We start from the raw sequence: 15,322 nt of genomic DNA on the forward strand, positions 1-15,322 counted from the left end.
AGTCAACATGCAGAAATAGGAGAACAAAAGGGCTGCGAACAAATATGAATTTGAAGCAGAATTCATAGCAATTACATATATAAGGATAGCGATTACAACAATAACTTGAAGCTGAACATCTATAACAAGAAAACGACCTAAATATTGACTTCCATTTTTTTTCCTTGCACTTTCTTTTCACAATCTTTCTGATACTATGCATATCTGAAGAAAAAGACAAAATCTCAGCACCTGTTCCAGAGACGGTTGAATTATATTTCAAGTTGAGTCAGGGCGAGGTTGAGCACTCAGTACATAAAGATCACAAGTGGAAACAATGAACAAAAACTTCATGCTCAAGAGATGAGACGAATTTCAGATTTTAGTTTAATTGGTTCAAGATTCTGTGTTCTTTGAACATATAATTTCAGAACTTAATATTTATATTACTTTCAAGATTTTCACATATACATCTAAGTTTTAAGCTGAAAATGGTGGGCTGAATTGAACCCATCCACAATACTCTGGATCCGCCCCTACTCAAGGGTGAGTTGGGACGGACGTAAACAAGGAGAAGAAAGAGAAATTGGTGAAAATAGGCTACTTGATGAATTCAATGGACATGCAAAAGTAATGTGGTAGTGCTCTTCGATCAGCAGATGTGTCCAATGTGTTTTGACATCAACATTGGAAGCCAATGTGACAAGAAAGTGCACCAGCATTTGAGGTAATAGTTCCCACCATAGAAGAGGATTTAGCAGCTAAGCTTGAGGCTCTTGCATAACTGCGTGGAGCGGCACGTCCAGACGCAGTAAAGTATGCTCCATTCAGCATAAGGTCTCCCTCTGATCTCCAGTTCCAGTGCTTCCATGATCCTTCCCATGGTTCCACTCTTTTTGTCACCTGCATAAAGTTCAGTAATTTCGTAAGGTAAAGTTTGGCCCTCCTTATATTTTTCATTTTGAGATATTATAAGTAAAGGTTCATCAGTCCAAGTTAGTTTTGACTTTTGAGCTAATAACCTCTTTGGCAAAAGGGTTCACTGGGGCAAGGTATCTGTTGCCCTGGCTGTTAATTGTAGGATCAGCACTACCACCAATTGCATACATTTCCCAGTGTGTATAGTCATTGTTCACCACATGGAAATAACCATGCCTACATCTGCATATGAATTTAGGCTTTAGTCCAAGACGACTGGCAAAGATCAGTACAACAATAACAAGTACGCCTAAATTTCAAGTAAGTTGGAGTTCGTGATATGAATCCTTAGTGTCTATGTCACTTTATGTAAGGACATCTCAGTCCAATGTTATGGCAAAGATGAGTGCATTTACTAAATCAGATTAATTGAGAAAAAAGACTAATATTTTCACATTGATACCTTGGCATTCTCTGGATCAGGCCCTCACCAAAATGGTTGAAGGCAATAGTCACTTGCATAACCTTATCTCTGATATAGGAGTCGCTGTGCCCCAATAAAATCACCTGCACATAAGTTGGAGTTATGAGTAATTAGTCTTTGAACTAAAGTATCACTCATTACAGTGCAGTAAAAAGATTATGCTTGGGTAAAAATGGACCTCATTGTGATGTGTGAAGTAATTGTTTGAAATGGTAATTGCAGTTGAACCCATGATAGCATCAATGAGACCATCAGCACAATTAGAAAGAGAATTGTGGTCAATCCAAATATGACTCGAACCGAAAATGGAAATGCCATCACCATCAGCCATTGTTCTCCAACCATAGTGTGATGGTGAGTTTCGGACCATGGCATTACCAGTGGGTTTACAGTCATGAATATGAAGACCATGAATAATAATATTAGTAACAAATTGGATAGTAATACAAGCCCCATATGCAATTTGTACATTCACACCACGAGCATCAATTGTCTTGAAACTGTTCATCATAAGTTCTTGCTTAAGTGTGATGACCATATCATGTTTAAACACTATCCACAATGGTGCGTCTTGAATTACTGCATGACGAAGTGTTCCAGGTCTGGGATTTACTGGATCGTCATTACCTGAGTCAGTCACAACATAATACCTGCATGCATAGATTCAGTGTGTTCAGAATGAGTATGATCTAATTATATGTATACATTTTAATTTTTTTTTAACTGAAAGAACAGAGCCCGCCCTAAATTTGCTCTGAATATACCTGCCATCACGACCACCAATGGCATTGCGTCCAAAGCCAATAGAGCAGTCAGCTAAGCGTTTGCGGTTACGTACCCAATGGCGATCACAACGCCAACAATCATCTATGGGATTTCCTGTTGTACATGAGAAGTAGCCTAATTTCCTCCTCTCTGTGCTATTCCTAATGCTCCTGTATAACAATGCAGATTAGATATATTATTAAAGGCTAATCAACTCATCTGAACAATTTTACTGCACTATTGTTGTATGGGTCCAAATTTGGCAACCACGACCATTACAGAGGAGGACGAGGAACGAGGTTATCGTGATGTAACGTCTGATGGTCGCCGTGGTGAAAGGCAACGACACGTCCACGATAGTGTAAGCTTAGTAGGAGACAGTAAGAATATGCTTTTCGAATATTCTCTATGTTATACTTTTTAGGGTTTTTTGGGGGATTGTCCCTTATAAATAGGAAGAGTGAGCAAAGAAAGGGGGGACCGGACAAAAAAGACAAAAGAACACTTTGTAAAAGATTCATCTGAGAGTGAATACAAAAGCAGTCTTGTTCATTGATTGCACAACAAAAAGTTTATATCATTGCACGATAAAGAGAAGATCCAAAGATTACACGATCAACTCACATTTATTCCTTTTCTACGCCGATTGCATCTACTAAGATTGATTGTGCATTTAAGTCTTCATATTTATGAGCACTTATTTGATTCCAACATATTAGTTACATCATTCATCTTGCTTACTTCTTCCATCGCTTGATCTAGATTTTATTATGTTTGACTAAGATTGACCTCATCATTATCATTAATTGATTTAATCAAAACGGTTTTGATATCTTTTGGTCAAACAATTGTACCTAATATTATTAAAGATACCAAATAATCCATGCTTGAGCAGAACGCTAGTAGGTAGTCGAGGTCTTTCTTTTTCAGACATGTTGTATCTATATTATTCACGCATTTCTTTTTCTTAGATTTTTATTACTATCGGTTATTTCTTGTGCTTCGGTTATCTTACCATCTTGTTATTGTTCCTGCTTCTCTCCATTACCGTATTTCTTTTCATTACTGCTGTAATTATGATTGTCTTCAGGGGAGGATGTAGTATTCTAGTGACGAGTTCAATTAAACTCATAGCTTTCGACAAGGAGTATAAATTTATATGTAAGAATTACTATCATTGCAAAAAATAGTAGATATGAACCCATAACTTTGAAAAAATAATGGATTCAATTAAACCTTATACATTGAACCCATAAAGTTTAAATCTTTGATCTATTTCTACTTGTCTTGAGCTGAGGGTCTATTGGAAATAATCTCACTACCTTCACAAGGTCGGGTAAGGTATGCGTATACACTACCCTCCCTAAACCCTACTAGTGAAACTACACTGAGATTGTTATTGTATTATACGTAACAAATAATCCATGCGTCCAAGAAATTTGATAGTGGATCAGTATTTATCACGCAGTGAACAATTAATTTAGTAAGATATTTTGATTCTATTAAATTGTATTCGAAATTATGTTATTAGAAACAAACAAAACCAAGAAGATTCACGGGTGACTACTTTGATATAATAATATTTTTAAGGGAGAAAGCTGATCCACTCAAACATGCCTTTTAGTGTCAAGTTAATTAATGTAATGAGATCAACAGTAGTAGATAGAGGAATACGGTCAATACGGAACCAGTACTTCTCCATCATTCTAAGTATAAACATAACTAAATAAGAGAAAGTCCCAAATAAATGCAAAAGGTGGGCAGATAAATGCATTATGAATTTATGATGTGTCGGTAGGAGAAACTATTTATTGTTAGCAAAAAGTCATTTAATATATGGTGATGGGCTTGTCAGTACAGCCAGCTGAGGCATCCCTAAATTTGCCGGAATTGAGCCCCAGATCTGATCTCTTCTTAGTTCTTATGCCATTTGCCAGGCTGGGGCAGGGGGACAAGGACAGAGTGAAGAAAAAATTAATGAGGCCTACGATTAGTGGGGCATAAGAAGAAAGATTTTTGTGACTCTTCTCATGCATATGGTCCCAGGAGTGTGTATTTTATAAACTTCTATCACAACAATTATGTCTCAATCCAAATAAACTAGGATCAAATTTTAGGTATCCATCTTGAGGTCCCGTTTAATATTGATGCGGGCCGGATAAGACTCATTAAAGGGAGAATCACTCGCTATCAGGATTTTTCATTCTCATGGCTCAAACCCAAAATATCTGATTAAGCGTGAAGGATCCTATCTATCCCTATACAAGCTTTGGTGGTCGGGATCAATTAAGCCCGTCTTGATCCAATGTTATAAAGTTAAGCATTAGAAGTATATACTAGCATATAAATCACTAACATAAAACTTTTGGCGCACATGATATTCCATAAAGTGGTACTGTAATACTAGGGTAGACTAGGATTTAAGTAGGCATTAACACCATTTTACTTTATTTAACATAAGGAAAATATATTTTCAAGAACTAATGTACACTTCAAGGCTGCAACTCCCTGATATTTTTCTTGTACTATGGACGTGAACTTAGCCACGCTTTCAGCTCAAAATATATGTAGCTGAAAATTTTAATATACCTACATAAAGGGCATTTGCACCCTTTGTCACAAAAGAGTAGATGCAATTGCCTGCATCCACTAACTTAAATATTAAATTCATCCCTATTTTCAAATTAATGTTATATTATCACGAAACACTCTGTTTTGGTGTTTCCCTAAAGCTAATCTTTCTCGCTTAGCCAATGGAGGCATTAGTTGAGTCTCTAGCAAGAGGAAGCATTAGTATGAAACATTCCACTTTTAAAATTATAAGCCAACATTTAAAATTATGTGTGCATACACGCTCGGGTTAGAAAAATATTGAATTCAGATGAACCTATTAAATTTATTCTCTAGCCGCCTCTACTTTAGCCTGTAACTCGATGTAATGTAGCCAATGGCGCCAGGGACATACAAAAATAAGAGGCACTACATTTTATAAAACCATAATTAGGAGAGTAACATGATAAAGGATTAGCAAACCCAAAATAGAACAAACAATATAATGTGCACCGGCACGTAAAGCAACTTTCAGTTTCTACGAGAAACATGGATAACATGAAATGAAAGTGACACGGGATAATAATGCATTGATGCGCGAATCTTCCAACGGAGGCATGTGGAAGCCAAATGGATTAGGGAAGAGAATGCAACTTATGCTAACATGGCCTTTCTAATCATGATGATTAACAACCCAAAAAGGCATTTCGAGTTTTGGACCAATACATTGCTGACAACATTATCATACCAGATTGGATGTCTATCGTAGATTTTACTTAACACATAATCCGAAGCGATAAATTCAATACTCCCTCCGGTCCACAATAAGTGATCAATTTATTTTTTTATTTTGGTCCAAAATAAGTATCCATTTATATAATTAAGAAAGAAATCAATTTTTTTTACAAGATTACCCTTATGTACATATCCCTAAAAAGTTTTCGTATTCCTCACATTAAATATTTAATTAAGGGTAGTTTAGTCATACTAGATATTTTTGTATAGAATTTAGTATTTTCTTACTGGGCGTGCCAAAAGAAAATTGGTCACTTATTGTGGACCGGAGGGAGTAGTGATTAGTTTTTGTAAATTGATAACGATAAGGTCTCAAGTTTAAATTCGAGTTGAGGCCAAAAATAGTAAATGATTTTTTTCTATCTATCCAAGCCTTGATGAACAAAGTTGCATGGTACCTGGGTGGGAAAGAGATAGCAGGTACCCGTGAAATTAGTTGAGGTACGCACAAGTTGACCCGAATATCATGGTTATCAAAGAAAATTCACAAAATTGGTATTTTTAATTTAATAAATGATTAATTAATTAATCAATGATACGCTTATAAAAGCTGCCATAGAGAGAGCCTGTCACACTGCATGTGCTATATTCCTCAAGGCAGTCTCATGATAATCAGTCACTTCTTTTGACTGTCATCAACAAGGAAAAGAGAGAGGAGATGAATTTGGAAAGGGAATCGCAGCAGAACGGAAACACTGAGAATTGTATGGAAATGGTTTGTTAGGTGGGAAATGCTGCACATTAAATTAAAGAGAATTGTGACATTGCTTTTAATTTTGTGGGTGATATTGTACTACAGATCATGTGAGGGTTCTTCACTTCATCTCCCAGCACTTACTTTCTCACATTTTATGTGACATAAAAAACAATACTAATATCTTCTTCTTTCCGGAAACTATTTTATATTAAAATTTTCATTTTACCAATAATGAATAACTTGTTGTGAGTCGAGGATCTATCGGAAATAGTTTCTCTATTTTATCGGGGTAGGGATAAGGTCTGTATACACACTACCCTCTCCATACCCCTATCACCTGTGGGATTCTACTGGCCTGTTATTGAATAACTTGTTGTGACCTATTTCGTATAAAACTTATAAGGAGATAGAAAACAAAAAGACAAGTGAAATTCCATCACTACTCATTTAAAAGAGTAATTTTGTTACTTTATGTATATTTGGCTTACATGTCAAATATCTTATTTAATTTTTTAAATTATGTGTCAAACACCTTCATATAAATGAGACGGTGTGACATCTCTGCAATGAGTGCGGGTACACTTGTCTCTCTACTCAAACTATCTATATTTAGAAAAGAAAAGTTCTTAAATATTTTAAAGGGAAAATACATAAGTATCCCGACCTATACCCGGAATCTTAACTACACACTTTTTCTTTGCGGGAATCCTCTTATCCCCCTAAACTTATTTTAAATGGAATTATTTGCACCCTTAACGCTGATGTGGCAGAGTCTGTCAAGATAAAACGATTTTCAGATTATTTTTTTATTCTTTTTTACCATTTTTTCTTACTTTTTTTTTTCCTTTTCCTTTTCCTTTCTCTTGTCTTTTTTCTTTTACTTTTTTTCGTTTCTTCTCTAATTCCGGCGGTTGTTCATCCACCGGCGACTTTGTCTAACCGTTTTTCTTCCATTTTTTCTTTTCACACACAAATTAAACTCTCAAAAAAATCTATTCATAAGCAAAGCAAAATACACTCAGATTTGGGGGAAAAAATTCATCATCGGAAAACCTTCCCACGCCGGAGAAAAATGATGTATTGAAATTTTAACTAGAAAAAGTTTTCTCAGCTTATATTCATTTTTATTTTTGCTCTTCCTCCCACACATAAATTATACTTTCAAGAAAAATTTATATATATATATATANATATCTATCGCCGGAAAAAAAAAATCGCCGAAAAAAATGGTGTTTGTGAAATTCCGACGACCACCATTTTATGCCGCCGGTGACCAAAACAAAAAGAAAGAGAACGAAATAACCAAAAACAATGAGAATAATAAGAAATAAGAAAAAAGGATAAGAAAAAAAAGAAAGAATAAAAAAATACTAAAAATACATGTGGGGCGCGTGTAGCTCACCACTTGCCAAGAGTTTGGTTGCCAGCGTTAAGAGTGCAAACAATTACATTTAAAATAAGTTTAGGGGGGTAATAAGATTCCCGCAAAGAAAAAATGTATAGTTGGAAATCCGGGTATAGGTCAGGGGTACTTATGCATTTTCCCTATTTTAAATTCATACTTGTTATATGTCAAAAAAGAGTACTGAGTATAGAAATACTCTACGGACTTTGATTTTAAATAAGCCTCTTAATGGAGTAGATCATTTAAGTGAAAACACATGAATGCTGAAAGGACGGGGAATAAAACATTAAACATAATGAGGAATTTAATTTTAATGTTAATTAAATAACACTACTAGCATATTGTGATAGGGAAAGACAGAACTCACGTAGCCACCATTGAAGCGATAGCTTCTGGATCATCTTCAGCATGTTCATGCTTGAGTTCATCATTTTCACTTAACCTGCAAAACTTAAATAATTCAAAATTAAAAACTGAAAAAAGAAAAATCTAACAAAATTAGTTCCAGATCCATTCTAACGATCAGGATTACGAAGAAAAAAAAAACTACGTCGAAATCTTCTCTGATGCAATTGCTAATTTACTGTACATTACAGCGATATACGAAAAAAGTGAAAACGAAGCTAACCTATTCGCCATAGTCGAGTTACTTAAGCTCTGAAATTGCTCTGCTTCTTCAATACTAAAATTGAAAAAGTGAAAATCAAATGAGTAATCGAAAAACAGAAACAGAGTTGATAAACGTAAGCACGGAAATTCAGAAAATGTCGAATTAAAAAAGAGGAATTTTATTAATTAAGAGAACTAATTTGCTTTTCACATTGTCTAAAATGAGCATAATCACCTTTTACTGGCTGTGGCATTGATGAAAAGCATCATCATAATTAGCAAAGGACAAAGAAAATACAGAGCATTTGCCATTGAGAAGAATCTCTAGAATTTTCCGAGTTTTCACTCTGTTTTGGCAAAGGAAAATGTGATGTAATTTGGTTGATTCTGTTTAGAAATGAATGCATGAACAAATGAGGGCAAAATGAGTGAAAGAACAAGCCTCAATGGAGGAAACATTATATAGGCCTCAAGAGAGAGACAGAGGTGACCATCCAATAGTTGTCCAGTTTTTTATATTGTTCATTACACAATAATCTCTGGTAAATCATTATTGGAGTACTTAAATTAATAAAATTAAGCTTATCAACTAATTATATATATTTTGTATATTTAAACCCGATTAGTGAATTTAAGTTTATTATGTTGACGACAACAACAACAAAGTGCACGCAGACTTTACCTCTTGCTTACAAAGGTAGAAAGACTGTTTCCGATAACCCAAGGTTCAAGAAAAAAAAACGACTGTACTTAAAAAGAAGCAAAAACAACAAGTAGTAACCATAGCAAGCAAAATATATGGCGACCATATAAAAAATATTTGCACATTTTGTTTAATTTAGTAGAAAATTTGTATTCGTTCAATAAAAATTAATTCATGTTTGCATTAATAGTGTTAAGTTAATAAAATATTATAGTTAATTAACAGTCATTCCGATCATATATATCATATGATCAGGAGGTCAGATGTTCGAGTCATGGAAACGGCCTCTTGTAAAAATACAGAACAAGAATTTGTGATCCGATCTTTCCTCGAAAGCCGAGCATAATGAGAGCGGGCTGCCACTTCCCACAAACTGACTGAAGTCCCTCCTTTTCAACTTTCTACATTATATCCAGTTTGACTGTAGTCTTCTCTCACGTGTCAATGCGTCGGTCACTCACGTGCCGGTCACTGCAAATGTTACATTGTTCCATTTCTCTTCCTCGCGAGCTGTCTGACAAATTAAATTTGACCATATTTACTTAAATTCATTCACCGCATCAGCTGTGGGACCATCACGTACCTCCACCTCAGCAGAGGTCGATGTAGCCTTTCTCTATTAGATTTATCTGAATTTAATATTTTTAGCGTGGTGTATATATTTACGTGTAAATTTTACTAAATTTGCAATAAATAATAAATATGAAATCATAATTTTAATAATATAATGAGTTCCATGCTTAAAATTTTAGATGTTGCATCCATTGAATCTTTTTTTGCACCTCAGCCATTTATTTACCAAAGTACTTTTTTTGTTTAAGATGTCTGGTGTCCGGTATTCGCTTTAGCGCTTGATAAATTAGATTTAAGTCGGAAAGTTTCACTTTAGGGGTGAAGATATCTTTGTCGAAGTCAACTTCATTCTTAAGTTTCGAACTCAAAACCATTAATTAAGAATTGAGAAATACTTGCGATTCTATTACGACATTTTGTGGTATTTACCGGAGCTCCTCGATCAATTATACGGCGGATGATTGTGTATTTTTCTTAATCATGTTCGCTCAAAAAATGTTACACATCTTACGAGTACAAAACAATATAAATAAATCCCGGGATAATCGTAGCAAATCGTAATAATCCGTTGGACCAATTGAAAGACATGAAAATAAGAACTCACGATTAGGGGGAGAAGCATTAGAAACCTTTATTGATAATATTCGTTTGTTCTGCCTCTCCATGGAGAGGTTCAGAGCCTTACAATGGTGTTTTCTCTTCCCATAAGAGGGGTATCTTTTCTCGTTTCTCTCTCCTCTCACTAGTGGTAGAGAAGCAGCCCCCCTTTCTGGGGTTTCCTCTCTTGGTATTTATAGCTGTGAGCTTCGTGAGCTGGCGATAAGTGGCCATAACCACGTTGAGATCTCGCCTTTTGTATTGGCGCGTAGGCCAGGGCCTTGTCGACCGAGCTAGAGGCGGGTTGAACGTTGTCAATCCTGAGTGTTCGTGCCGTTAATTAATCATGAATTAACTTAAAACGGGATTAACCTCGTTAATTATCGTGGGATCAGATTTTGACCCATACAAATCAATGAAATATTAATATAAAAATAATAACATATCTAGTGTAATTTCACAAGTGGAATTTGAGAAAAGTAATGTGTATATATATATTATACCCCTACCTTGTGAAAATAGAGAGATTCTTTCCGATATATCCTGACTCAAGGAATGGCATTGATGGTGTTTAAAATTTTGTAATATAGATAAATGTCGAAATTCACCCCTTGCTTCTTCTAGGAATATCAAAATTGCCATTTTATTTTAGTTTTCACTTAGAAAGTTAAAGAATTTGATACACGTAAGTTCAATTTTAGATGAGAAATGATAACAAACACAGCATGAAAGACAATTGTAACATGTTTGTAATTTAGGAAGAAGATAAAAGCTTTTACTTCTTTCTTATTTGGAACACTTCAGATGAACATTTAAAAAAGTACTGCCAAATTTGTACAATCCACTCAATATTAAAATCTAAAAATAATTTTTAAGTAGATTTTGTGATTATAAGATAATCGATATGCAGAGAAATGCCAGATCTGTTTTAACTCTAGTTAATAAATTCGAATTTATTGGGAGTGAATGGAGAAATATTATAATTTATAGATATTTTCAGATTTGCTAATAAAAGACTTAGTTAGGAGAATACGATGAACAATATATTCATTCATTCAAAGCTTCATCAATTCGCCAAAAGTCGTTGTCTGAACATATTCAACACCGTTATACAACATCTTTTTTATATGTGTGTAAATAATATTTTAAATCTGTATCGCAAGCTAGCAGCAACGAAAGAATGAGCTATAGCAGCTCGAAAGGCTTTAAGCATATTGCATCTTGCATCTTGCAAGAGCCTACCTCTACCCGATAAGCGAGACAGGTGGCTAGGTGGAGAATACCTAGTGTGCGAGATAACTCTCTCCTTTGAACTCGACTATTATTTATCCTGGCCGAAAGGGCTCTCCCAAAGCAATTGTAGCAGCTCCTGCGCCGATAAATTTTGAACCTTATAATCTTACCTAATAATAAAGAAAGTTAGCTCTTTATTATTTTATCTCGCCCTTCTTTCTTTTCTTATACAAACCCCATTTGAAAATAATACTAGAAAGTAAATATTAATTAAAATCACGAAGTAAAGCCTTAAAATCATCACAATTTTTAGATTCGAACACACACTTACAAATAGAGGTGGATCAAGAATTTAACTTGTGGAATTCAACATTTAAGGTTCTTATTACGTCATTATATACATTTAAAATTATAAGTTCATACATCTAATATTTACTAATCTTTTTGCAGGCTTTTGCATAAAATTTATAAACCACATCGAAAAGACTTAATTCAAACAAAAAGCACTAGATCCTCCCTTGCAAACTACTCCATCCGTTCACTTTTACTTGGCACGTTTTGACTTTTGATATCCCTTAAGAAATAATAAATAGAGTGCATAATTTATCATGATATCCATATTAATTAATGCATATTTTATTGGATTTGAGAAAATAATTTGAAATGAGTAATACATATTGTGGGTATAACAGGGAAAAAAATTATCTTCTCTTGATATGCGTAAAGTGACAAGTAACAATGAAAATCTATTTTTAATATACATGCCAAGTAAAAGTGGACGGAGGGAGTAATTTGTAACAATATTAAACTGACACCCTTATCCAAAATTTCTATAAAACTTTTGGAGTTTTGGGAAATTATCTCGTTCTCTTTTTATGAGCTAAATTTAATTTTACCATGATGTGTAGTTAGTACGATACTAAAGGAGGGGGATCCCTCCACCCCTCCCAAAAAATAAAAATAAAAATAAAGAGAGAATAATTTCCTGGGAATTATGTTGTTTTACTTTTGTGTTTTTTAGGAAAATGATATACTAGTAGCCAATTTGCTGTTCAGACGCTTGATTGAATTATTGAAGCTATAAAATTTCTTATCTACATGGTGTGAGGGTGAAGTTGCTTCCAAGTAATTGACTCTAAGAGTTGTTTGGAAAGTCACCCACAAATTGGATTTGAGAGTAATTACACAGTTTGACGTGTTTGTCTAGCCAAGTAATTACTTGGTCAGTATGAAATTGGGTGTAATTGGAGAGAGTAATTACATTTTTCAATTTTCAAAAAAAGTGAGAATTTGTGGTATTTACACTGTGTAATTACAAGGTTACTTTTCAATTTCTTTCCTTTTTGTTTTTATTTTAATTTATTTTCCTTATAATTTCCATTATTTTAATTTCTTTTTTATTTTATTTAGTTTTTACATTTAAATGTCCTTTTAAATTTTAAAATATATTTTTTTTGTACATTATTTATCTTTTTATTTCTCTGCCTTTACTTCTTGTGATTTCATGTAATTGTTTGTATATTTTATTTTTAATTTATTTTATATTCTTCATTTAGCGTAACTGCGTTATTATTCTAGTTTTTGAAACCACACCTAATATTAAAAATAATGAGTCGTTAACAAACTTGACACATAATGAGTGATGTCATTAAAGTAGAATTTTGTTGTTGAATTATAAGCATATTATGTTTGCTAGCTAATCTTAAGCTGTATTAGAACTTATTTTATTATGTTGGGATTTGACAAAAGTTAAAGTTTTTATTATTATTATTTTGAAATTATGTTATATTTATGGTCCTAATTTACTTGTTTTAGTAGTATTTGCTTCTTATTTCATATTACATGTTATTCATTTTTTAGTTAGAATTGATAGATTAGTTTGGTTAAACATTTAAATAATGTCATGACATTATATTTATACATTTTATTTATTTTATTAAACAAGCATTCCATGATGTTCTTAAAAACGTATGTTTTTAGTTTTATAATTAATTAAACTAAATATCATTAATTTGGAAAATATATATATCAATTGTTTTTACAATATTAGCTATAAATATATAATTACTAATTAATGTATATTCAAGAAAATATGCATCTTAAATACCACATCTAATATCATTTGTACTTATAAAAATTTATTTATAAGTACGTATTTATTATATTAACTTTTAAGTTTCGATAATTATATCATTTAAAATTTAATCTGATTGTGTAATAATATTGTGCAACCAAAAAGTACGTAATTACATTATAATTATGTTATGACAAATAAACATGTCTTCTTAATTACTATATTGTACAATTACTAGGCTGTGTAATTATTACCTTAGTAATTACACCAATTTCAATTGGCGAGTAGCTTTCCAAACATACCCTAAATGAGCATGAGGGTGCTTGAATGAGCTTATTTTAAATGTTTATTGGCTTTTGAGCACTTTTCTAGTTTTTGTGGTGTTTGTCAATGCTAAAAAATGATTTGAAGCACTTAGTTTTAGGCATGAAAAGTACAAACATAAACCACAAGTCAAAAGTTGGGTATTACCAACTTATGGCTTTTGGCTTTTAGCTTATAATCTACTTCTTAAAAGTCAATCCAAACAAGATACAATTACGGAATGTCAATATGAAGTAACGTAAATTGCTCTGACTCGGGTGCGGTTGTTCGATACAGTTAAAGATCTAGAGGCCAGATCATTCATGATCTAAATTTTAAGATTCGGGAGGGGTGGGTGGGGGTGGGGGGTATAAGAATCCAGGTACAAAAGCGAATGCAAGTTTTCGGCTAAAAATAATTCAAATAACTAAGTAGAGTTATAAAAATATATTTAAATTCAACATTATGTAAAAAACTTACAAGGTATTCCGAGAAGGAGAAAATATTAATCAAGAAGAGAATCCGAAAAGCAGATAAAAGGAAAATGAATAACAAAGAAATTTCTATATATAAGGTATTTCATATTTTTCAATTTCACCCCTATCTTTTATTTTGGTTTCACAAAATAGGGTATGTGTCCACCAATCTTTCCGTCGATCTTGGTCAAAATTTCAAAATTGGTTGTCCATATCCGGTATGGATCTACACTCACACAATCAGACTTATATCCTAATCCACGTTGTGTCGATATGAGTGCAGTATCGAAAGTGAAGAGTCCGAGCTAACTTTAGAATTAACCACTAAAACTATGAGCACTACTTTGGTTTAATGAATTGGATAAAATAATAATCGTATAAAGTTTCCCACGGTTTCAGCTGACTATGACTTTCTTATTCCGGTCAAAGTTCACATCTTTGTTCCCTTTTGTGTACAGAAGTGACTGTTTATATTAAAATTGGTCAATGGAACAGTAATTGAGATCCTACTGTTAGCTGAAGTTGAGCTTCAACGGTGGTGAAGCTATGTCCTTCATGCCATGAGAGTTCAGAGAGAGAGAGAGGAAAAGGGAAGAGAGAGGTCGAGAGAAGATTCCAGAACTATGTAACTGAATTAAAAACAACTGAATGAAAAGTGAGTGGAGTCTCCACTACTATATACAAAGCTAGGACTAAGCTAAGCTAAGACAATTAACTACTAACTGCTAAGCTAATTGTACAGCAGTGTACAACTGTCATCACTAACAAACAAACTAACTAACTAAGTGGAATAATTAGAGTTCTTAACACCCCCCCTCAAGTTGGGGTGTAGCAAACACTGACAACTTGCCCAATGCAGCACTATGTTTAATCCCTGTCAAGGCCTTAGTCAAAACATCTGCGAGTTGATCATCAGTTCTGATATATTGAAGAGAGATCAGGCCTGCTTGAAGTTGATCACGTACAAAATGGCAGTCGACCTCTATATATTTGGTCCTCTCGTGAAATACTGGATTCCTGGCTATGTGTAATGCAGACTGACTGTCGCAGTAAACTGAGATAGGTAGAGAAAAAGGAACAGTCAGTTCTTCAAATAATCTGTGTAGCCACACTAACTCTCCTACAACTTTTCTCAAAGCTCGATACTCTGCCTCTGCAGAA

General features: G+C 33.7%; 1 protein-coding gene across 1 annotated transcript; it reads right to left on the reverse strand.

Moving 5' to 3' along the window:
* LOC109231947 (probable pectate lyase 8) lies at positions 30–8,687 on the reverse strand. Its single transcript, XM_019397551.1, has 8 exons — positions 8,438–8,687; positions 8,222–8,275; positions 7,961–8,035; positions 2,146–2,316; positions 1,560–2,031; positions 1,361–1,464; positions 1,002–1,140; positions 30–882 (listed from the first exon to the last, which is right to left on the reverse strand). The coding sequence occupies exons 1-8, from the start codon at positions 8,512–8,514 to the stop codon at positions 661–663; spliced, it is 1,314 nt and encodes a 437-aa protein (XP_019253096.1). The 5' UTR covers positions 8,515–8,687; the 3' UTR covers positions 30–660.

This window comes from Nicotiana attenuata, chromosome 9, assembly GCF_001879085.1.
Source record: "Nicotiana attenuata strain UT chromosome 9, NIATTr2, whole genome shotgun sequence".
Lineage (NCBI taxonomy): Eukaryota > Viridiplantae > Streptophyta > Magnoliopsida > Solanales > Solanaceae > Nicotiana > Nicotiana attenuata.